Source organism: Grampus griseus (genome assembly GCF_964374135.1).
Source record: "Grampus griseus genome assembly, chromosome: 4".
NCBI lineage: Eukaryota > Metazoa > Chordata > Mammalia > Artiodactyla > Delphinidae > Grampus > Grampus griseus.
Window position 1 is genome coordinate 38,114,868 of NC_138997.1, and position 26,275 is coordinate 38,141,142.

The 26,275-nt window shown below is 33.9% G+C and overlaps 1 protein-coding gene across 1 annotated transcript in view; it reads left to right on the forward strand.

Moving 5' to 3' along the window:
* LOC309822257 (microtubule-associated protein 9-like) overlaps nucleotides 1-22,159 on the forward strand; it is a gene marked incomplete at its 5' end in the record, with an annotated part of 33,295 nt that extends 11,136 nt beyond the window's left edge. The window contains 10 exon segments of the mRNA XM_082654001.1: nucleotides 6,138-6,231; nucleotides 7,955-8,190; nucleotides 9,972-10,042; nucleotides 11,060-11,228; nucleotides 12,088-12,093; nucleotides 12,097-12,177; nucleotides 13,828-13,989; nucleotides 14,106-14,251; nucleotides 14,430-14,562; nucleotides 20,992-22,159. Coding sequence (XP_082510127.1) covers nucleotides 6,138-6,231; nucleotides 7,955-8,190; nucleotides 9,972-10,042; nucleotides 11,060-11,228; nucleotides 12,088-12,093; nucleotides 12,097-12,177; nucleotides 13,828-13,989; nucleotides 14,106-14,251; nucleotides 14,430-14,562; nucleotides 20,992-21,114 — 1,221 coding nt within the window. The 3' untranslated portion in view covers nucleotides 21,115-22,159.
* Between the last annotated feature and the right edge of the window lie 4,116 nt (nucleotides 22,160-26,275).

A 26,275-nucleotide genomic window follows, 5' to 3' on the forward strand; every position in this document is an offset into this window, starting at 1 on the left:
GTGATGTATTCTATATCCCTTGATTAAAGAAAAAAGTATTCCTAAACTTTTTAAAGTAACATATATTATGACAGAAAATTTAATTGAAAAATATCTACCCATAATCCCATCACCTAATGACAACTATATTCATTATTCTTACTCCACTTTTGGGCTGTTTTTCTATACTTGTTTTTATAATATTTGTCATCTTAACATTCACAATGTTTTGTATCATGCTTTTTGGTTTAATCTCTTAACATTAGGTCATGACGTGTTTCCATGTTGCTGGGTGATCTTGAGACTATGTTCACCTTAATGACTATAACATAACCCATATTGTAGAGCTATTATCTTTGTTGGGTATTTTAGATACTTCTGTTTTTAATAGTCTGAATTTTCCTTATTCCTCATTATAAAATTTTCCTGACCATGCTCTGAATCTTCTTTAAGCCCACATTTTCAGGGATTTCCCATTTATTTTTTGTCCAACCCTTCTCTCTCCTATGTCTATAATCTTTGGCTCCGGAAGAGTCTATTTTCATCCACGTTCAACTATGCTGAAGCCTCTTTAACTTTGTATAAGCTTTCACATGACACTGCACTTCTCTCCCTATTGCCTTACCTTCCTGCAAATGTCACAGCTGGGTATCGAAAGGGTGACATTTTCTTTCTCGATACAACCTCACTTCCCACCTTTCATTTGTGTGTGCGTGTGTATGATGATATATATCTATGTTTATATGTTAAATTAACTCATTATTCCTGGGATAAAATCTAGTCCATCATAGTACACTATTTTTGTGTGGGATTTGATTTTTTAATATTTTGTTAAGACTTCTACATCAATATTTATGGAAGTTGACTATAATTTTTTCCTTATAATGTTGTTATCAGGTGTGAGTATCCTATGAATTGGGGAATGTCTCTTCCTCATTTATTTTCTAAAAGTTTGGTATGAAACCAAAAGTTTAGTATCATTTTCCCCTTAATTGAGAGAATTCACCAGCGAAATTATCTGGGCCTAGAATTTTCTTTGTGGAGAGATCTTTGACACTAAGTTTGATTTTTTTTGGGGGGGGATAAATATTTGGTATCCAGATTTTCTCATCAGTTTGGTAATTTATGTCTATTTAGAAATTTATCCACTTTATCTGAGATGTTGAATTTATAAAGTTGGTTGTGATATTCCCTTATCCTTTTGATGACAGTAAAATTATCATGACATTCCATCTTTCATTTCTAATATGTAGTTTGTGTTTTCTGTCTCTCGTTAAATTTTGATAGGCATTGCTCAGTTCTGTTAAAACTTTAACTCTGTTAAAAGAACCAGTGTTGGCTTTGTTAGCTTTCTCTGTTGTTTGTTTCCAATTTCATTGATTTTCACTCTTTATTATTTCTTTCTTTTATTTTCTTTGGGTTTAATTTGCTTACCTTTAAGTTAGAAAATGTGTCCATCCATTTTAAGCTTTTCATCCTTTCTATCAAAACCTTTGAAAACTATAAATTTTCCTCTAATGCACTGATTAGCAGCACTCAATTTTTTTTTTTTAACATCTTTATTGGGGTGTAATTGCTTTACAATGGTGTGTTAGTTTCTGCTGTATAACAAAGTGAATCAGTTATACATATACATATGTTCCCATATCTCTTCCCTCTTGCGTCTCCCTCCCTCCCACCCTCCCTATCCCACCCCTCCAGGCTGTCACAAAGCACCAAGCCAATCTCCCTGTGCCATGCGGCTGCTTCCAACTAGCTATCTACCTTACTACGTTTGTTAGTGTGTATATGTCCATGACTCTCTCTCGCCCTGTCACAGCTCACCCTTCCCCCTCCCCATAACCTCAAGTCCGTTCTCTAGGAGGTCTGCGTCTTTATTCCTGCCTTACCTCTAGGTTCTTCATGACATTTTTTTTTCTTAAATTCCATATATATGTGTTAGCATATGGTATTTGTCTTTTTCTTTCTGACTTACTTCACTCTGTATGACAGACTCTAGGTCTATCCACCTCATTACAAATAGCTCAATTTCGTTTCTTTTTATGGCTGAGTAATATTCCATTGTATATATGTGCCACATCTTCTTTATCCATTCATCCGATGATGGGCACTTAGGTTGTTTCCATCTCCGGGCTATTGTAAATAGAGAGCAGCACTCAATTTTTTTGATGCCATTTATTTTCATTATCATTCCTTTAAATACATTTTCTAATTTTCCTTGTGATCTCTTTTTTGGCCAAATGGTTATTTTATGGTGAATGATTTTATTTCCACATATTAGATCTTCTCTAGATATATTCTTGCATAAATTTATAATTTAATTTTATTATGATCAAAGAATATATTTTATATGAATTCACATTTTTTTTAATTGTTGGGGTTTTTTTTTTATGGCCCAGACTAAGTGTGTCTTGTGAAAGGTTTCATTTGTATTAACAAAGAATGTGTGTTCTGCAGGTGTTAGATATAACGTTCTGTAATTTCAGTTTGGTCAAGATGGTTGGTAGTGTCATTCAGATCTTCTCCTTTCTTACTGAATTTTTGTCTAGTTGATTTGCCATGTACTAAATAGAGTGTGTTAAAATCTCCAATTATGTTTGTGAATTTCTCTGTACTTCCTTTTTGTTCTGTCAGCATTCCATGACTCTGTAATTAAACACATACACATTCATCATTATTAGTTCTTGACCCTATTTAGCCCTATGAAATTTTTGTATCTCTGGTAATGCTTCATATCTTGCAGTTTGTTTTGCCTGACATTTCAACATTTCAGTATTTGCATGGTATAACTTTTTCCATAATTTTCCTTTCAAACAATCTTTTTCTTTAAATGACTCTTGTAATAGCAGTTTGGTATTACTTTTTTATCAAGTCTGACAATCTGCTTTTTAATTGCGATCTACTTATGAATCCATTATTCCATTTATGAGTGTTTAGTCCATATACTTTTTTTAATAAATTTATTTATTTTATTTTTGGCTGCATTGGGTCTTCATTGCTTGCACGGGCTTTCTCTAGTTATGGCAAGCAGGGGGCTACCCTTTGTTGTGGTGTGCGGGCTTCTCATCATGATGGCTTCTCTTGTTGTGGAGCACGGGCTCTAGGTGCACAGGCTTCAGTAGTTGTGGCTCTCGGGCTCAGCAATTGTGGCTCACGGGCTCTAGAGCACAGGCTCAGTAGTTGTGGCTCACGGGCTTAGTTGCTCCATGGCATGTGGGATCTTCCCAGACCTGGGCTTGAACCCGTGTCCCCTGCATTGGCAGGTGGATTCTTAACCAATGCGCCACCAGGGAAATCCAGTCCATATACATTTAATGTAAGTACACTTAGGGCCAATTTGTTGCTGTTTTTTTTCTATTTATTTTATCTATTTTTTTAAAATTGAAGTTGTTCCTCTATAACTTCTTTCTTGCCTTTTTATTCAGAGTTAATCACGTAGGTTTTAGTTTTCCATTAGTTTTCTCTGTTGCCTTTTGACTATACCTATTTGCGTTATATTTTTAGTAGTTGTCTTATGGATTACAAAATGCATCTATAAATGATCACAATACAGTTGACACTGTATTGTTTCACATTTAAAATAGAAACCTTGTAACAGTATAGTTCCATATACTCCCTCATCCATCATGCTGTTGATGTCATGTATATTATACCTACATATGATATAATTTCTACAACACAGAGTTATAACGTTTCTTTAAAGAGCCTTTTAAACTTTTTTTCTTAGACTTTTTTTTTTTTTTTTTGTGGTACGCGGGCCTCTCACTGTTGTGGCCTCTCCCGTTGCGGAGCACAGGCTCCGGACGCGCAGGCTCAAGTCGCCATGTTTCACGGGCCCAACTGCTCCGTGGCATGTGGGATCTTCCCGGACCGGGGCATGAACCCGTGTCCCCTGCATCGGCAGGCAGACTCTCAACCACTGCACCACCAGGGAAGCCCTGTCTTAGACTTTTAAAGAACTAAAAGAAGAAAAGAATAAACATTTATAGTTTTCTTAGATATATATACCATTTCTAGGGATCTTCATTTCTTCCTATAGATCCAGATTACCTTCTAGTGTTATTCCCCTTCAATCTTAAGAACTTATTTTTGCATTTCTTGGTTTGCCAGTGATCGATTCTCTCAGTCTTTTCTTATGTAAAACATATTCACTTTATCTTCATTTTTGAAGGATGGCTTAGTTGAATATACACTTCTTGGCTGACAGTTTCCTTCTCCTATCCCCAGCTCTTTATAGGTTTCCATTGTTCCTGACCTCTATTATTTCTGTTACGAAATCAGCAAAAATTTATTTTGCTATCCTCATTATACAATGTTTTGTTTTTTTCTGGCAGCTTTCAGAATTATTTTCAAGGTTTAGTCTTTTTTCTTTGAATTACCACAATTTGACTATGAGGTACTTAGGTGTGGTTTTCTTTATATTTATCCTGCTTGGGTTTTGTCAAGATTTCAGGATTTGTAAACTGATATTTTCCATGCAGATGGGAAGTTAAAATTTTTTTCTGTTTTATTTTCCTCCCTCTTGTTTGTAATTACATGCGCATTGAAATTTTTGATATGTCTCACTGATCTCTAAATTTCTTTCATGTTTCTTTAATCTTTTTTCCCTTTGTTTTTTTAGATTGAGTAAGTTGTATTGTTCTGTCTTCAAGTTCACTGCCTTTTTCTACCATTCCTGATCTGCTGTTAAGTCTATCAGTGATTTTTTTTTTTAATTTTAGTAGTGTTCAACTCTAGAATTTCGATTGGTATTTTTTGTATTTTCTGTATCTAATAATAAGGTACCCTATCTATTCAGCCACTATGTATATATCTCCTCCTAAGTGCTTGAACATATTTATAATCCCTACTTTAAAGTTCTTGTTTGCTAATTGCAACATCTGGGTCATCTCTGGCTTGGTTACTATAGACTGATTTGTTGTGTTTGTTTTCATGAGTATGTGTCACCATTTTTTTTTTTACTTATTAACATTTTGATTGACTACTGAACATTATGAATGATATGTTGTAGAGATTCTGGATTCTGTTATGTTCCTCTGAACATGTGCTCTAGCACAAAGATATTATGGCTAGACAAATTCCCAGCTCTGTCTCCCTTGCCATGGACATTGACTGAAATCTCTGCTTAGATTTTTCACTTTCTAGCTACTGTGATTTTACAGGACCCTCTGAGGTCTTTCCCATGCCATGCATAGATGATCCAAGTGTTTGAGGTGGATTTATATGCAGATATTGGGGTTCATGCCTTCTGCAGCTCTTCTCCAAATTTATTGCCTGATCTTCTAGTCCTAAACTCTATCTTCTGACCCCTCAAGCCAGCTTAGTAATGCTGCAGCCTTCTACTAAGCTGCACAGTTGGGGGAATTTCCTCAGGAAAAAGGCTACTAACTTGTAAGTCTCCTTGGGTAAATCTTCCCTTCTCAGGGTAGACTCCAGTGTTTGAGCCCTTCTGCCATCTGCCCAGATGGTTTCTCTCTATTGCTTTTGACATATAATTTTCTTTGTAAATATTATGGGAAAGAAAATTAAAATTTATTATCTATGCAACAAAATCAAACTTCTTACATTATAATATCATCACCTTTAGACTAGAGTATTATTCTATAAAGAGATGTTTAATTTATACACAAATATAATTACTTCATTTCATATATAATAATTATTTTAATTCAGATATAGGAATTTTGAGGAGAACTAAAGTGTATGAAATCTATGTAGTTTTTTATCTAAAATATTTGGAAGTAACTGTCTACTTGGTTTTATAAATTGCTTTCATTTGGTCAACAAGTAATATTTGTTTGAAACTAAGGGTTTTTACCTACTATTTCCTTTATACTTTATAGGAAAATATATACTTAGAGAAAAACATGTCAAATATTTACCTTAAATATTTCTGAGATTTGATTTTAGAGCAGTAGGAGTTTTGAAAACATAGAGGTTTCAGTTAAAGAACTGGAATAGCTCTTAGTGACCTATTGATGATCAAGATATAAAGGCTTGAAAGTAAAGCATATTATAACCTCCTTTGACTTACTTTTGGTGTTTAGCAGAAAACTAATAATGCAGATTTCAGAGTTATGAAGTAGTTTTAATAATCCTATTGCCCCCCACAAATCTTGAGAACTAAACTTACTAGTAAATACATTTTCTTTAAACAGGATGCATGGTTAACAAGTCTATCATCATCATCCCTTAAAGAAAGTCTCGGAAATTCCTCTTCACCAGTATCTGGGGAAAAATCCTCCATCACAGGTGATTATATCAAATTATTCTACCTTATTTTATTTATGAACTCTGTATTGCTTAGAATGCTATTTGTAAAAGAAATAATACTTTACACAGTTATAGGAACAATATATGTTTGTGTTTGCCTGAGTTTTAATCCCCAAAATACAATTTATTAACCATGTGATTGTAGATGCAGAACTTCATCTGTCAATGCCTCAATCCCCCAAGTTATAATAAGACCAATCTCATAAGGCTATTGTGAAAATTAAGTGATACTATGCATTTTAGCCACTAACTCAATTCCTGGCACAAGTAGAGTATTCACTAAATGTGAGCTATTATTATGTAGGCGTTGCTGCAATAGTCAGCATAATGGTTAGGTGAACTTTTAGAGTGAGACTAAGCTGGATTTGAATCTAGGTACAACTACATGAGAAAGTAACTAACCTTTCTGGCCCTGTATGTTGCTCTTCAAAATGGGCTTAATAAGAGTAGGGTGGCTGTGAGAATTAAATTAGTTTTAATACATGTAAAGCATGTAGAACAGAACCATCGTTAGCACATAGTAAGTGCTATGAGTAGTTAAAATGAGTATGAGTAGTTAACATTGTTTCTTTCCTTAGTCTTATGACATATAACTTAATGAGAGCTAAAGGCATAGCTGTTTTTAAGACTGGGATGTATAACTTATATTTATTAAGTGCTTACTATGTAGTATAACTTTTGTCATATTATGGATGAGAAAAACTGAAGTGCAAAGATATTGGGAAACATACCCGAGGTCAGTGATGGAGCCATAATTTGAATCTTTTGCTCCAAAGTCCTTGTTCTTTTCACTGAGTACTTTGATTAGCAGCTCTAAAGAATCCATTAATGATACTTTGAATCATGAGTAGTCTCCAAATATGAATGTACAACTGGAATTATAAAGTGATATTATATCTAGCTTACCTAGATATAAAATGAGTTCCCCAGAAATGGCTGGAATGAAAGCCTCATAATTAAAACTTTGACAGTAAAGATACAGGTTGGCCAGTAGGTGGATCCTGGTAGAACTGAAAGTTGGTGATCAACGCAGAAAGCACTGATTTTCTGTTGAACATTCTAAAGTGTGGTAGAATCAGAATAATAGAAGCAATTCTGTAAAAGCAAAACTGAATCCTCCATGCCAGAGCTTAAGCCTGTCCCTTGAGCACTGAGAGGGTAAATACTAGGCCTTCCTTTCCTGCCCTTTTGGTATCAGAGGCAACACTGCATCTTAGTGGGAGTAAAACTCTAAAGGATGGCTTTATTCTCTGTGTGGTGGCCTCGTCTAGAACTGCATTGATTCTTGGTCCTCTCTACACCTGTACAATACTATAAGTGCATTGCTAGTAACTGTAGTATCTTAGAAATCTGTGCCTCTTGCTCCAGCTAAGAAACACAGGCTTTTGAATAGAATAGATACTGCCATTTCACTTACTTGGTTTATACACCAACAAGGGCTTGTGGCATGTCTATGGTTTAGGGTTGTTATTCCATTTTCTAAGGTGTGTCAAATGCTTTAGTAGATTTAGTAGCCATTTTTTCTTTTGTAGCTCACTTGGGAAAAAAGTTTATTCAAGTTGAATATGATAGTTTTCTCCATTTATTATTTTGCAAGAAAGAGATTATAGACAGTTTTCATTTAGCAGAAAGCAAATGAATCTGTTATCCACCTTATTAATTCAGAAGGGAGATTTAGTTCTGTTACTCTGTCACAAAATAGATCAGAATGAAGAATGCACTGAAAACCATAATTCCTTGAAATCAGTTGAAAATGAAGAGAACTCAGTTTTGATAGACTTTGTTACTACACTTGAGAAACCCAAGGAAAGTCAAGTGACTACTGATGACCTTGAAGAAGAAAAGGAGAAAGCTGAACTGATTATGAATGGTAACTTAACAGTTGATGATCCACCACTGTTTCAACTTCAGAGTATCTTATGCACTGAGTCTGCAAAGGTATTTATATAAAATTGTACCTTCTATACTACAGCTTAAAATTCAAAATAGAACTTTTAAATATTTTATCTTCCATGTTAGGTACATCTGAATTATTCGTGGAAATAATGGTATTATACTGTCAAGTGATTCTTATTCAATAGAATTTTAACTTCAGGGAAGGTTTGCAGTGAAAATAATAAAACCCAACATTTCATTAAAAGTTAACAGAAGTATATGATCATAATATATTTTTAAATGTTTCAGAAATACATACCCAGAAGTGGGTATGTTTCTGTAGGTCTTCATGTTATAAAAATGCAGCTGTCTGGAATAATTTCTAAGGTTTTGAGTTAGTGAAGGATATTCCTTTGGATATCATTTTAAAATATTTTATAAATTTTAATGAAAATCTTTAAGAAAAGTTTATTAGCATCCATACTTATTTAAATGGATGGACAGGATCATTATCAGGAATATTATTATTATTACCTTGAGAACCAGATTTGTGATATGTAGGATTACTTGTCCCTACACTACGTTGCACCAGAGTACTATACTGTTAAAATTTATGGGGAGCATTTTTAGTCTTTATTTCTCCTAAATTTTCTTTTTTGTGTGTGTGGTATGCGGGTCTCTCACTGTTGTGGCCTCTCCCGTTGCAGAGCACAGGCTCCGGACGTGCAGGCTCAGTGGCCATGGCTCATGGCCTAGCCGCTCCATGGCATGTGGGATCTTCCCGGACCGGGACACGAACCCGTGTCCCCTGCATCGGCAGGCGGGCTCTCAACCACTGTGCCACCAGGGAAGCCCTATTTCTCCTAAATTTTCTTTATGCAGTTTCTTCTGCAGTTAATTGGTGGCTATGTATACTTATTACTAGGGAAGATAACAGCTGAAAACTTGTGGTTGAACAGGACTTTTATAAACAGAGTATTAAATTTTTATTAAATTTTATGGAGAAGGTTCATTAAGCCACATTCCAGGTATATTGTCCTTAACCAGTTTCCTTACGAAAAAGCTCTAATGCCAAGTTAGGGATGTGTTTACATCTGCTCTCACTTTAGTGTTAGCACCCATCTGTCCGTGTAAAGTAGAAAAGTTATTCCTTAAAAGGAAGAAGGGTATTCTGGAATTTATAGACAGGTCTTAGAAATGTTTAACAGAGGTAATTCTAAATTAGAACAGGTGATTTATATATAACAAGTAAGATTATAGCATATTTCTTTTGAATGAATCCTTGGCTTTATTCTTACTCTCTACTGAGTGATCTGAAGTCTGATTAATCATTCCCCTCTAAGGTCTCTTTGTTGGATTCTCCCCATGGAGTAAAAAGCAGACTCCTCACCACTGGAGATCTTATACGATTCTTCCCGGACCTTATACTCCTCAGCTTTCCCTGCCATTCACTGTGCCTCAGCATCTTTCACCATTTTTGGTTTCTCAAAATTATCAAGCTCTCCATAGAACATCATGTGGCCCTTTGTTATTCATCATTTATCTGAGCTCTGATGTCGAGCCTTCAGGGAGGCCTTCCCTGACCAAATTCATTATTGTGGCTCGTCAACTCCACTCTGTCACTGTCACTGGACCCTAGTTTATCTCCTTCGTGAGTGACATTAGTTTACGTGTTTATTGCCAGTCAACCTCCCTAAAATGTAATATCCTTGTTTGTTCCTGGTGCCAGCTATACTTGACACATAGTAGATGCTTAAAAAACATCGATTTACTGGAAGATTGGCCTCTAAGTCTAACTGATCGATACAGTGAGTAATCCATCTTTGGCTTTTTCTATTTAATAGAAAATAATCCAAGATAGAAATATGAAGAATAAAAAGTCAACAAATAATAGAGCATCCAGTGCATCTGGCAGGTAATAAAGTTATCATTTTCCATCAGTTATGGGTTTACATTCCAAGAAAACTAGTTTTAGTTTAACTTCTGTACAGTAAATTTCATTTGGTGTTACTTAATTTTCTTCATATGAGAAGAATGAAGTAGTTACTTCATGGTAAATCCCCCTAGTTGAATATATTCATTTATAAAAAGGAATTGATTAAGGATCCTCTATGTTCTACATTGCTCCTGGGATATAGTTTCTTTCTCCTGTTTTTCCTGAGACAGAAGATATACAGTGGTAATAAAGCTGAAGTCCAGCATTCACCTTCTCTATTAAATGTCTTTGTCCAACACATGAAAAATTGTACTTTAAACTTAGAGGTTCTATGGACTAAGTTGGTTTATTAAAATGATAAGAATTCATAAATGCTATTCAAAACCTTCTGAATCTTTTAAATTATCATTAGTCAAATGTAACAGGGGTCAGCAAACATTTTCTGTAAATTCGTGAGTTAGGACATATGTCAGGTCTTGGAGGCCATATGGTCTCTGTTGTAACTACCCAGTTCTGCTATTGTAGCAGGGAAGACACTGTTGGCATTATGCAAATAAATGAAAAAGCCAGGGTGCAATAAACTTTATATACCAGAATAGATGGGGGGCCAGATTTTCCCACCAACCCTGAAATAGAGGTTACTAGTCTAACTTTATATTTAAGATGGTTTATGTAGCAAAATAACATAAGAAACTATTAAAACCTACTTATTAATATTGTCTTTTCCCATGTAACTTGAGTCCATGTTTGTTAAAAATGTTTTAATTACAAAACCTTAAAAGAAAAATTGCATTGAAGCTATATAACTTTAAGTAATAAAATTTAAATTAGGTTGAATAGGGGTCTTTGTATACTAAGAACACATCATTTTCAAAGTAATTATAATTTATTAAATTATAATGTAGTTTTCAAATATAGTATTTGCAAAATCTAATGAATCTGTCTCTACCAAGTGGAGTTGTAATAGTTTATCTTGATTCATTTGGATCTTTTCAGATTAGTGACCTCTGAGTTCTTAAGGAAACCTGGTTCTCTAAGGAGAACTCCATTGACAGTTCCCACTTCTCACTATTTAGGGACTTTGAGAGTCTTGGACCAAAAGCCCTCACAGAAACAGAGTACAAAACCTGCCAGAGCAGATAACATAAGGGCAGCTATTTATCAGGTAAAAAGGAAAATATTTTTTTAAAAAATTAGAAGAATTAATCACTTACATAAGGTTTGTTTATCAGGAAGTAAAATGACCCTGTCAGAGATGATGATTTAATGTTTAATTTATTTCCTTTATAATACCTGAGCAATCCAAAGCTTTTTTTTTTTATATGTATACTAAATTATCTCCTTCTAGGCTTTGTTTAACTGATCTTAGTTGTTTTTAAAGAAAGAGAATATGCCATGGCAATTGATAAAAATACAGCAAAAGCAAAATGTAGTTGAGGTACACCTATGTTCTATACTTTTTCTCCTTTAAGTTTATATAGTTATGAACAAAAAGGGTTTTAATTTTTTTTTCTTTCCTAAGACTTTCTGTATTTGAGTTAAACTTACATAGAAGAAAGCTGTCCTAATTTTTTCACAATTCCAAAAAAGAAGTCTTTTTTTTTGTCTTATTTGTTGTACAGAATATAGTACACTTTGGAAAATTGTCCATGTGAATTTCCGAGAAAAATGTTAGTATATATAGTTGTACAGAATATAGTACACTTTGGAAAATTGTTGTACAGAATATTGTACACTTTGGAAAATTGTCCACGTGAATTTCAGAGAAAAATGTTAATATATGTAGTCATTACATTACACATTATATTACACATATATAAATCATATATACACATGATTTTCTTAATTCTTGCTCATCTTTACATATTAAAATATTATCAGATAAAGAATGATACTAGTACATATAAAATCTATAAGTTTTATGTTTTGCTTTTTTAAAGTTTTAATCATATATTTCAGAAACAAGAATTCTAATTCATTTGCAAAACTTTGAATATCATATAGCCTTTTTCTTGTTCCCACAGGAGTGGTGAGAAAAGAAAAATGTTTATTTACATGAAATGCACAGAATTAAAAGAATCGAAAGTGAAAACTTAAGGATTCAAAATGAACAGGTATTCTGAATATAGAAGTAAAAAATATTCTGGATTTTTAAGTCAGTAAAATAGTCTGAATGTTTAATATTTTTAAATCAACTGATTTTTAAATGGTGAAATAAATTGTATATAAAAGAATTGATTTCTGATTTTATTTCTCTGGTACTTTATACATTTTTAGTTTGATATAAATATAACTGTTTTACATGAAAACATGGATACACAGAGATTTTTATTATTTATATGTGAGCAATAGCTTTGGCACTACTGATTATGAACTTATTTTTTCTTGTGACCATGTACCTATTTCATTATTAAAAATTGACTTTGATATTACAACTTAGCCAGGAATATAAAGGGTCATCAGACATTAACCTTCAGTTTTCCCCTTTTCTATCTTGAGTTTTGTATGTATCTTCAAGACCAGCCTCTACCTGAGTATTTGCCCCTATCCTTCCCACTGACTGGAGCTGGGCTCTCATTTCAGTCTCTCCTGTACTTCACCTTCTGCCTCTAACTCCTTCCTACAACATGGTCCAGTTCTTTCCTATCTTCTAAAGTAAAATCCCTGAAAAAAACAAAAGAAAATAAAAACAACCCTTCATTGTGCTTTTTTTTTTTTTTGCGGTATGCGGGCCTCTCACTGTTGTGGCCTCTCCCTCCGCGGCATGTGGGATCTTCCTGGACCGGGGCACGAACCCGCGTCCCCTGCATCGGCAGGCGGACTCTCAACCACTGCGCCACCAGGGAAGCCCCCATTGTGCTTTTAATACTACTATGGATAGAAACATATTTCCCCAGCGCACAGCACTGTGTGGAGCAGCCCTGCAGGGGACGTGCCTGGACATTGACACTGCCTTTGCAGCATTATCTGCCACAGTCAGTGCCAGACACCTCATTTGCTCTTCACAACTCAGTGAGGGAGCTCATACTTTTGCTTCTAAATTATGTTATCTCTATAATAAAGCTTTATATCATTTAATGCTAAGCGATATTTTATAAGGCAAACATAGAATATTATGGGATTAGATTGAAGTAAGTAAAGTAATAACATACTTGCTATATGTTCACCTACATATTTTCTAATCTGGCACATGTTTTCAACACTTGGGATATGTTTATGCAGTAAGAATTTTATGCTCTGATGTCAGTCAAAACTCAGAGTTAAAGCACAGATCTGTAGTTTACTGTGTGACTTGACCAATTTACCTTACTCTGACAGGCCAGAAAGGTAAAGTTAAAATATCAGGAAAGTTACAGGCCAGAAAGGTAAAGTATATAACTTTACCTTTCTGGCCTGTAACTTTCCTGATATTTTTCTTTTAGTGCAATATTGCATTATGAGCACTTTGCAGTACGAATTAGCCTTTTACAGTTTATTTTCATAGCATTTGTTCAGTATACTTCCAAAAAAAATTCCTTCCCATACATGGTAGTAGATCAATATCTGATAAATGTTTAAGAAAGGACATTTTAAAATGCAGTGAATAATTCAGATAACATTCTTTATCAATTAACTTCTTTAAATCTATTTTAAATAGATTGCTTTGAAACCTAATTTGATGAATATGAAGGGAATTAAAAAAATGAATGTATGTATATCTATATCTATCTATATTTGTCTATTTATACGTATACATATTACTGTCTATTATTTTTCCAAAATAGAAAAGAGCTGCTAAGAGAGAAGAAGCCTTAGCATCATTTGAGGCCTGGAAAGTCATGAAAGAAAAGGAAGCAAAGAAGGTAGCTGCAAAAAAAAGGCTTGAGGAAAAAACCAAGAAGAAAACTGAAGAAGAAAATGCTGTGAGAAAAAGAGAAGCACTGCAAGTATGCAATGGTTTTGAATATCTTAATTATTTTTAAAATATTTGAAAATTAATGATTAACTGTGGTTTTACTATTTTATTATATTCACATTAAATAAAGTAACTGAACTTTTTCAGTCTTTAGAAAAATGGAAAGAGAAAAAGATGGAATATCTTAAAGAGAAAAGTAAAAAAGAGAAAGAATATGAAAGAGCAAAGAAACAGAAAGAGGAAGAAACTGTTGCTGAGAAAAGGAAAGATAACGTAACTGCTATTGAAAAATGGTAATCCAAAATAATAAATGTTTTGATAGATCTTAAATTAGTAACACTTTAGGCTTTTCTAAAATTCATTTACTTGAATGTTACTAATGCACTTAGTCTCATTATTGCAAAGACACATTAGGGAATCTTTATTATATATTCTCCTTTAACTTGCCAGTGTTTTGACTATCCTACATAGGAATGAAAAAAAGGAAGCTGTTTTCAAGGAAAAGGAAAAAGAGAAAATAAATGAGAAAAGAAAAGAAGAACTGAAAAGAGCTGAGAAAAAAGCTAAAGATAAACAAGCTCTTGATGAATATGAAAAATGGCTGGTAGGTGTTATTTGTTAATGCACTGTGTCTTTTAAATGTACTTGTTCTGACTTTTCTGTCCCTAATTCCAGTTCTATTTGTCCCATGCCTACTGACCATTTCTACCTGGAAGCTACCTTGTTGAATTCATTCTCTCCTACATATATCATAATTTATTTGATCTACTCATTTCTATTAATGATTCTACTATTCCTTAAAACACTCAGGCTTAAAACTTTAGTCATAATAATGTTCCTTACCTGCATCCCCACATTTAGTCACTTACCAGTCATGCCCATTCATCCTTTGCAATGATTCTCCTACCTAAAATTATAAAAAAGTGTACTGACAAGTGTATTACTGAAGGTATACCAGGTTAATTTAGGTGGAACTTGGTCCTGACACACAGTAAAATTGTATTTAATGAGAAAGTTATTCCATTTTTTATTTTCTTTTGATCTTTCTGATGACCTCGAGGAGAAGGTCTTATTTAAGTGGTTTTTTAATGAAAGCAATCAAGTATGAACGTTGGGAGAAATGATATCTAGCAGGACTTTATATTCTTTGTTTCAATGTACTTACGTTTATAGTTACTTTTCAATGATGGCAAGCAAAATACTGTTTTCTATTTTAAAATATCAATATAAATATATATTTTATTCATTTATTTTTGAATAAGTAAATAAGTAATACATTTCAGATGCATAAGTACTTTATGTGAATAGTTAACACATTCACGTGTTCAGCAATCAAAAAGTGCAAAATTTCTCCACAGGGCTTAGGGTCCAGTAGGGTTTCTTATCAAAGATTTTTGAATTCATGTCTATCAGCAAGTTAAAAAAATGTCATCCAGAGTATTTTTTTATTTGCATTTCTCTGGTTAGGATTGAGCTTGAGTATCCTTTCATTTGTGTGAGGATAATTTATATTATTTTTCCTGTAAAGTATCAATTCATAAACTGAACATTTTTTTGTTGGTCTTTTTCTTACTGATTTCTAGAAGCTTTTTTATGTACTAGGGAAATTAGCCTACCATTTCTGATATGAGTTACAAATTTTTTCCCATTGTATTTTTGGTCTCTCAACTTTGCTTATATCATTATTTTAGTAAATTTATTTATTTATTATTTATTTTTGGCTGTATTGGGTCTTCGCCTGTGCACACAGGCTTTCTCTAGTTGCGGCAAGCAGAGGCTACTCTTCATTGTGATGTGTGGGCTTCTCATAGCAGTGGCTTCTCTTGTTGTGAAGCATGGGCTCTAGGGTGCATGGGCTTTAGTAGTTGTGGCACGCGGGCTCAGTAGTTCTGGCTCACGGGTTCTAGAGAACAGGCTCAGTAGTTGTGGCACATGGGCTTAGTTGCTCTGCAGCATGTGGAATCTTCCTGGACCAGGGCTCAAACCCGTGTCCTCTGCATTGGCAGGTGGATTCTTAACCACTGTGCCACCAGGGAAGTCTTATATCATTTTATTCCATGAAGAATTTTATGTTATTTTCAGGTGTCAAATCTGTCAGTCTTTTTTTATGGCTTCTGATTTTCAGGTGTAGTTGAAAGGACTTTCTCCAAAACTTAGGGTCAAAGCTCCCATTTTTCTTCTAATAACTTTATGATTTTATATTTAACATTTTAACATTTGCTCCACTTAGAATTTATCCTAGTGTATGATGGGAAATATGATTCCATCTTTATTTTTTCCAAATGCATCTTTCATAAAACACAACTTTTACCCACTGATTTGAGGTACTGCCTTTATTATATGATACCTTAGATCATTCCCATATTTTCAGGTCTGTTTATTTCTTAACTTTCTGTTCCATTGGTCAATCTCACTGTACATACTCCAGTACAACACTGTTTCATCGTCAGGACTTTATATATTTTCATATATGTTTGGGTTAATCTCCCTTCATAACTCTTCATTCAATGTATTTCTGAATATTCTTGGGGGGGGGGTTTCCACATAAATTTTAGAATCAGTAGTAGCTAGAGACACACACAGGACCCAAAGCAGGCTATTTAAAGATAGGATAAAAAGATGCAACACTTAGGAATAAACTTAGGAAATGTGCAATACCAATATAGAGAAAACTTCTGAAGGACACAAATGAATACCTGAGAAATTAGAACAAAACTGTCCTTGTATAGAAACAATCTTATAATGATGCTATAAAGATGTCAGTTTTCCCTGAAGTAATTTACAAATTTAATGCAATCCTAATAAAAATACCAACAGAATTTATTGTTGTTTATGTGTTGACTTTAGTACTGCTATAATGCTAAATACATGCAGATAAACAGTAATAAGGCGATCAAAATTGGTTCAGTCGTTTGAATGAGGATAGTAGTGTTCTATGATGATTTCCTTAGATTAAACTCTTAAATAATGCTTTGTTCTAAGAAAAATTAAAAATCTTCTTATATTAAGGAGACGTATGCTAATTCTGCTAGTATCTTTTAGAGTAGTAACTGAATGTAAATGTTTCAGTTTTCAGTTTTATTTTCACATTGTCTTGAAATTGAGATAAAATTTCCTTAGTGACTAAGTCATAGTTAGGTACACAATGTTTCATTACAGTGGTTAGTCACTTTCTCATTCTAATCAATCCTCTGGAAAATAAAAACTCATCAAAGACCTAAGACAAAATAACTTGTTTTGGTATACAATATATCCCTACAATACAGCTCTACCTAAAAAAAAAATCCATGTACAACATGTTACAGCTCTGTTCCCCATCTTACCAATTTCTTATTGAAATTCGTTTGCAGAGAGAATGGAAAAATACCCCTATACAGAAGAGCTAATTACTTCAATTTTCATGTAAAGTAACATCTCAAAATTTTGATGTACAACCTAGTTTGGGGAGTGAGCAATTGATGGGTCACTGTTTTAAGTGAAAATTGTAGCCAAAGATCAGGTAAGATGCTTCTTCAAGCTGGTTCCCAGATTAATTCATAGTTACCTTTAATAAGAAAATAAGCAAAAGATTCAGACCCCAACAAACAACAGACAGGAGGACTTTTTAAGAAACCTCTTTTAATTATTACTCAAGATAACATTGATTCATGTAAATTGATATTAAGGTTGATAATTAATTGCCTATTTTCTGCCCTAACTTTTTAGCACCTGCCAGCAAACTCAAGGTTGCTTCCAGTTCCTCTCTCTCCCTATGTTAAATGGAATGGACAGTGAGGTTTTTTCAGTCAGTTTCTGAGGACACAGCATGGTCACTGCTTTTCTTTCACCTAGCTAGAGGGCCTGCCTCTCTCTAAAGTAATAAGATGATTGACCGTGGTCCAATTACACCTTTTATTTTCTCAGTTAGGATTCTGAAAGGAGGTTCTCTGTTTATTAGAAATAACAAAGATGAAAACATTCTCATTACGAAGAGCAAAATGTTAAGACAAAAAGAAAATTTCACACCTCTCTTCAATCCTTCTGTTGTATGTGAATAATTGCATGTTAATGGAACCTTACATTACCATATTCTTCTTGTGATATTATCAATTCCATTTATGTACTGATGAAAGAAGCATAGACACCTAATAATTTACCAAAATACCACTCCTCCCAAGCCATTCAGCCTGCAGAGGCAGGGTTGTCCAAGTGTTCCGTGACACCACTGCTCTTTGGAATACAAGGAAACCACTAAACTTTATAGTTTTAGCAGAAACTTGAAGAAATGGAGAGACAGTCCAAGCTGCAGGATGAAAGGCCAAATGCTATTAACATTTCAAGTATTCCTAGATCATTGTTTAGATTTCATATTAATCCTCAGATACTCAGTCATTTCTTGGAAGGGAGTATAGCAGGGAAACGAAATGGTTCTAAAATTCACCTGGTATAATAAAAATGTGAGACGATGGAAGATAATATTTTCAAAATAATATGAAGCAGGACTGTACCAATCAAGCAATGAAATATGAATTTACCATTTCACTCTCCTGTGAATCTGCATTCTCCTACCCTCCTGGATTATTCCCATCAAGTCTCAGGATAAGTAATCTTAATAAAAATAAACTCTCTTAATTCTTCATTTCCCTCCAGCTATGATCCTCATCTTTTTTAATAGCTAAACTTCTGGAAAGTTTGTTTACACTTCCTTAGTTCTTCATATCCTTTTCATCCTCAGTAAACCCCCATCTTATCCCTTTTCTGAAACTAAACTAAACTAAACTTTGAGAGTTACGATTTTGCCAGAGCATCTAGACTATGGTATGTATTCTTTTCTGCCCTGTTTCCTAGACCTCTGGGCATTCTGCACAGTCGATTTCCCCTTCCACTTGAGCTGTCTCCTCCTCTGCTGCCATGTTCCCCGGTTTACCTCTCAGCATTCTGCCTTTCTTCTCCAAATCACCTGTTGACAGCTCTTTTTTTTTTTTTTTTCAAACCTGTGTTCTAAATGTTACCATGGCCTGCCAGGCCCCGTCTGATCTTACACGTATACCTTGTCATTCTCATCTGGACCCCGCTCCCATCTCCCGCCAGGCTTTATTCACACTGGCTCTCTGGCTTCCTCTCCCATCCCAAGTTTTCCCCACTTGTCAGAGTCCTCACACACACTCTTCTGTCTGCGTGGGGTGCCCTCCCCTCAGTGCACATCACCAGTGGCTCCTCTTACCCATCACATCTCAAAGTGACTTTCCCTGAATCCACTTTTCTTTGAAAGTAAGTACTTCCTTTCATTTTTTATCAATCACAACAGCTTATTTATATGTTTCATAGAATTTCACACAATTTGGAATTATCTGTTGTTTATGTACTTGTTTATTAACCATTTATTTTGAAAGTTCCCTAAGGAACAGGAACAGTAACCTGTGTGTTTGTATTTTATAATCACTTCATGCATGGCTCCCTGTATACTGCTTGACCCAGAGTAAGATCTCAGTGCTTAACATTGAATGAATGAGCACAAATTATAGTATAGTACAAGTAGAATAATAGCTTCAGAACCTATTACCTGTAAGGATGTACTATATAATAAAGGAACACAAATTAATGGATGTGAGGCAATAACAATTGGGATTATTTGTGACATTTGGACATAAAATCACTTCGAACAATTACTTTACTGCAATACAAACTTCAGAAGATTTAAACATTAAATATAAAATGCCAAACAATAGAATACAGCATATTAATAATAAAAAATCAGTATATTTGCCGGCTGGAGGGTAATTTCCTACAACTTTGGAGAATAAATCATTATTGTCCAGCAAATTCGAACATATTCATACCCTACAAACTGGCAATTTCACTCCTAGGCATATACTTGGAGAGAAAATCTTGGCTTATAAGCACAAGGAATCAAACAGGGATATATTTACAGCAGCATTGTCTTTGTGTGGAAAAAACATTAGAACATCATGTCTTCAACACCAAAATTGATTAGTAAACTGTGATATGTTGATATACTGGAATTCTGTGCATCAGTGAACTAGAGCTACAGCTCCATATAGATGGATCTTAGAAATATGGTCATAAATAAAAGACAGTTGCAAAAGAATATATAGCATGGTACCTTTTAGCATAAACTCAAAAAACCTGCAAAACTCAAAAAACCTGCAAAACAAAATTATTTGTTGTTTGGGGATGAATACGTGTGTGTGATAAAGGTATTAAGGGATGCACTGCAACTATAAGCACTAAATTCAGTAATGGTTATCTCTGGATGGTGGAGAGAAAGCAGGTGTGGTGAGGGAGTGGGTACAAGGGCTGCACAAGTATTGGTCATGTTTTATTTCAAAAGGCAGGTAGTGGGTACACAAATTTTGACTATATTACTCTTTAAACAGTTTAGTTGTCTGTGGTTGAACTATTAATTTTTTGGTAAAAAATTAAGGACTAAAAATAATGTAGATAAAATGCTGCAAGGATAATATTTATTATATGAAAATGTAAATTGCTAAAAATTACAAGCACCAGTAACCATACAGTTAGAAGAGCCAAATAACAGAGCAAAAACTTCACAAAAGCACTAAAGAAATGAAAACGTACTCAAGCTCAATAACAAGCAAAGAAACATGAACCTCAATATTCAAATATTTTTAAACACTGTGAAGTATCCTCTGCTGCCATCACATATTCAACCTTTGCACCCAGTAAATTTATTTCTGAGACTCTGTTCTCAGAAAGTCATCACTAACTTCTAATAATTATTCTCTTTGAATTATGGGATTACAGGTCTTTTTTTCCTATTTTACATAATTTTTAAATATTATCACTTTTAATATTTTAAAAATTAAGTGGTGCGTTAACGCCTATTGATAATATGCTCATAAATTAGCAATATTCCCTAGCTGTTAATTACTTTATAACCAATTAAGCTAGCAAATGACATTTAAATACCTTATAATGATTATTTTGTTCTTCAGCAAGAAACTTGATTTGAAAATAATGGTCATATTTGTATATAAATTTATATATAAATAGTTTTCTATTTTCTCTTTAGGAAAAAAAAGAAAGGAAGGAAAGAATTGAATGGAAACAAAAGAAACATCATCCCTTTCTTGAAAATGAGGCACTTCCTCCATGGAGCCCTCCAAGCAGAACTGTGTTCTCAAAAGTGTTTTGATAATTCTTATTCTTGCATTATTTAGTTATTTATCAATTCACCAATTTTAGCCAAACTAAATTTAAAACTATTAATTCAATTATTTATAGTTAGAAGAGTCTATTTTAATAATTAAATGCCGGTCACTTCTGCTGACAATGAAAAAGATGCTTTACAGTTTAATCAGTGAAAGCATTGAAAGCATTTTTGAACTGTAGATAAACTGCTTCAAATGAAGAGCTAATAATCATATTGCTTTTACCATTGAAATACATAACCCTTTTTCATGTCCTGATCATCCTGATGATCCATGATCACTTTCCCTAACCTGTGCATGTTATTAGTATGTTTATTCTCCAATATAAAAAGAAAACCATCTAGGTACCATAATCATGAAATAATTGATTTTGCGAATGATTGCACCTCTAGATTCGGGTTTTAAAATGAATGGTCACTGGGGAGTATGCAAATATTATTTCTTCTAAAACTAATCTTTAGCTCAAAGTAGTTGCATTTGCACTGTGCAAGTTAGACTTTTGGTCAACTGAGGCAGTAGTTCAGTAGAATCATGCAATCACTGAGGCATTTTCTTTAAGAATGTTGCCATATGTTTTAATATGAGTATACTTTATCTGTTTTTGCTTAAGTGACAGTCATAGGCACTTTATAATGAGCAGACCTCTGAAATGTGTCTTCCTAAATTCTATCTCACTTTACTATTTCATTGATATCAAAAGATGTCCATTTCATGGTAATTATATACATTACTTATGGAAATTCCACAAGAGTCCAAGGTCATTATCACTATTTTTATTTCCCAAACTAAAGCCATAAAGATGATAATGGCAATTTTTGTCCTCTTAGCTAATCCAGAGTCATCTACCTTATATTTAGAAGACAGCTGTATGGGAAGGTAATTTGTAGAAAATGTCCAAAGAATCTATTTATTTGATCTCTGCATATCCTCATTAATCGGACTCATACTTGAACTGGTCAACTAGTTTATCACAGACCAAATATATGCTCTCAGAGTTGAAATGCTACTGCAGCCAATGATGCAATGCAATGATAGATGAGAAAAAAGTTACTATTTATGAAGTACCTGTTGTATCCTCTCTACTAGATCTTTACAAGTATTATTTTTGATCTTTACAACAACTATTCAGAGTACGTGTTATTAGCTTCATTTTGCAGATAAAAATACTGAGACTCAGAGAAATCAAAGAACTTGCCACTCATTTAGCATGTGACTGAGCTGGGATTAGAGCTAATGAAGTCTCTCTACCTCTAGAATTCAGATGCTCATGTTCATGCTCTCATGTGACCTCAGAGAACTGTAAATTCTGTCAAGACCTCTGTATTATATCAATCTTAAAAACACATTTTACTTTTCAGATCCTAAAATCATGTATTGTTTCCCAGAGATTATCTTTCCTTTAAGAAATAGCTGTTTGTTATTAGAAACAGTTAACCTCATTAGATCTTCAAAATGAAAAAAATAATTCATAGTATTTATGGAGTTAGTCAAATGCCCGTGTCTAGTATTAGAATGTCAGAGCACCCAGCGGGTTATGGAACTTAGGCTTTCAGACAGTTACTCGGGAGGTTTCACACTCTGAGGATTAGCCTTCTTGCTGCAGGGGATGTGCAAGGTAAGAAAGATGTCGTGGATCACTTTGTAAGATCACATCAGTGCTACAGATAAATTTAAAAATTTCATAAATAAAACTGGAAGCCTTTTTATACTACTGGAACTAGGAGAATCTGTCGTGAAATTGAACTAATTACCAGCAGTATCAGTATGGGATTTAGGGCCTCCCTTAGTTCATTTGTGTGTCCCCCACAGCACCAAACAGAAAAGATTAAGTATTTATTGTATTGAATTCTATTCAGGGCTTAAAAGATATTTGCAAATTCCAGGGAAGTAAAAGGAAAAATAGAAAAATGTACAGCTACTTTTATGAATGTGAGATCTTAAGTGTGTGTGTCATAGATTTCACATTAAATATTGACTTAAGCATTCTGAACATTTTCTTCTAATTTATCATGCATAATGGATTAACTATTATCACCTCTGAGTTGTGAGAATTGAAGTTAGTTAATTAATATAAAGAATATGGCACATAAGAAAAGACTTAATAAATGTTCATTGTTTTCACTTACTTCCTACCTTGAGCCGTTTGTTTCCCCACCTCATGTTTGTGAGAAGGTTAACATGGATGAGGCTGATAATGATGAGTTAACATTTCACTTGGTTGGCATATAAGAAGAAATCTCTGCTTTCCCTACCAGTCTAGGTTGTAGCACTCAAAAGAGAATATAGAGGTGACCTGCGTTTGGGACCTTCTAAAAAGAAATCTAGATACTAATTCCTTAGCATTGCTTGTGAGGTCAATGAAAAGGGAAATTGAGGTGTTTGCAAAGACCCAGCAAGTCATTTCCCTCAAATGGGATTTTCATCTTGCTACGCTAAATAATATATTATTTCCTGTTTACAGCAAGCTGTGCTGATTGAATTGCCTAGTTGAATGAAATCACCTCTTTGCCTATAGCAGAAATAAAGCTGAGTTCTCAGAGCTGGATGAAAATACAGTGCTATTTACTTTCTGAGATCCAAAGGGGAGAATCAAGCCAGGTAATATTCTCCTGAATGTATTTGTCTATTTAAAGTGTATGCTTTCCCCATATTTCTTTAGAAATTATCAGATATCGGGCTTCCCTGGTGGCGCAGTGGTTGAGAGTCCGCCTGCCGATCCAGGGGACACGGGTTCGTGCCCCGGTCCGGGAGGATCCCGCGTGCCGCGGAGCGGCTGGGCGCGTGGGCCGTGGCGGCTGAGCCTGTGCGTCCGGAGCCTGTGCTCTGCAACGGGAGAGGCCGCGACAGTGAGAGGCCCGCGTGCCGCAAAAAAAAAAAAGAAATTATCAGATATCAATACCATTAACTTTCATTAAGTTTTTATTATGAGGGAATGTTAATTCAAATGAAAGACACTAAAAGCCTATAGATTTTCAGATTAAACTTCTAGTTGTGTAAACTGTATTGAGCACTTAAAGAATGCTGACATTTAAAGTAAATAGGAATTTAATGAATATTTTAAAACATTACTGAGAATAATTTCCCTAGAAACTTAAATAATAATACTAAAAAATAAAATTTTATTCAGAAATGAAGTTTCATAATAACCAAGAAAATTAGTGACATAAATAAAAAGAAACAATGTGGCATTTTAGATCAGTAGGAGGTTAAAATTTTCTTAATGTAAGAAAATAAGAACTGTTCAGGGATAACAATATTCCAGTGGTTTGTATTGTACCACATTTTGGTTAGTAGTTCATTTATTGTTTTATATAGTATTGAAACTGATATTTTTCATGTTGCCAAAGCAGTACCTGATAGTAGTTAGGTGTCCAAAGGTATATGTACCTTAGAGTGATATAACTGTGAATCTGAAAGGAATTTTAATAAGCCTGGCCCAGACTTATTTCTAAATTGAAGAAACTGATTTCCAAAGCCTCTGACTTGCTCAGGCTCACACAAATGACTAAGAAATCTAGAGTGACAACTCAGGTATCAGGTTTCCCAGCTGTAGACTGTCCACCATTCCACAATTTTGATAATCTGATAAAAGTTTTGCACTAACTCTTGTAACTGTGATTATTGTTAATGTCATTGATTTTTATCCTCTCAGATGTGCCCTTGCTCTTTCACGGCCTTCTCCATAACTGTCCACCAGATCAGAGCTGTTTGTGCACCTACACTGTCACTGAAAATGTGGGGGAATACTGACATTTTTAAAATCCTGAGTCATGGGCTAAGATACAGTAGAGAAAAAGAATTTTACAAAATAGGAGAAATTGATGTTTGTCAAAATAGCTCCCAAGAATAAACTGAAACAGAAAACACATTTTCCTGATTTAATTTTGACTCTGCTTTCAATAGTGCTCTATTAAAAAGTATTTAAACCCATATGCCTCCATTCTACACAAAGCAAAGGTACTATCAATTATCCTGCTTCCTAGGTACATTGGCTGACAGAAATAATGAATACTATGTAACATTTAACTGAAGACTTCTCTGAATTCTTTTTACTTTAAAATTTCCTGTGATTTGGTTATTTTGAAACATGTGTTACATATAGTTGTATAATGTTAACTTGTGTCAACTAAATCCTTGGTATTGGATTTAGGATGTTTTCAGAATTATTTTAGGAGATGTGTTTAATGTCTGCTTTTTAGTAGCATATTTTCATGTAATGTTTAATTAAAGTGAACCATACAAGATTTATTTTATTGGGTGATATTATTTATTGACTGTGCCCAAATGTATTTCATAATGATAGAAAATATGGCATGAGTTATATTTGTGGGCTAAAGGTGAAATAATCATTTTGTTGATATATCTTATTAAAAATCACTGAAAATTTGGATATAAAACTTTTTTACTTAAAACACTACACAAATTACAAAGGTAATGTAAGTATATAATTATTAATAACTAGAAAATGCAAATAGCAAAAATTACCCACATTGTCTTTTCCCAAAGACAATCATAATTATTTTGTTTTCTTCCAGTTTTTATTTTCTAGTTCATTTTCCTCCATACATGAAATTAAGCTGTCAATAATGTAGAGGTACAGTTCCCTCTCTTTTCTCCTCTAATTTTCTCTGTGTCTCTATTGCTCTACCATGCTGCTATATGTCTGTATACATATGTGTGTAAAGGTATGTGTGTATATTATATAAAATACAACACATGCACATACATGCATATATTCAAACATACATATTTTTATTCTTTAAAAATGAGATCAAACTACATATTTGGTAACCAGATTTTTTCCACTCAACAGTATATAATGAACATATTTCCATGTTATTACACCTTTCAAATAATCTTTGATGCAACTACAATTTATTTAACCTATTTTTGAGCAATTTGTTTCCTTAAGAATGTTGACTATAATAAGTAATAATACAGTCAACATTCTTGTAGTCAATAGCCTTGTTATTAGTGATGGTAGACCTCATTAAATTTATGAAATGAAAAAATAATTCAGAATATTTAAAGAGTTAGTCAAACGCCTGTATCTAGTATTTAAATGTCAAAACAGGGCTTCCCTGGTGGTGCAGTGGTTGAGAGTCCGCCTGCCGATGCAGGGGACACGGGTTCATGCCCCGGTCT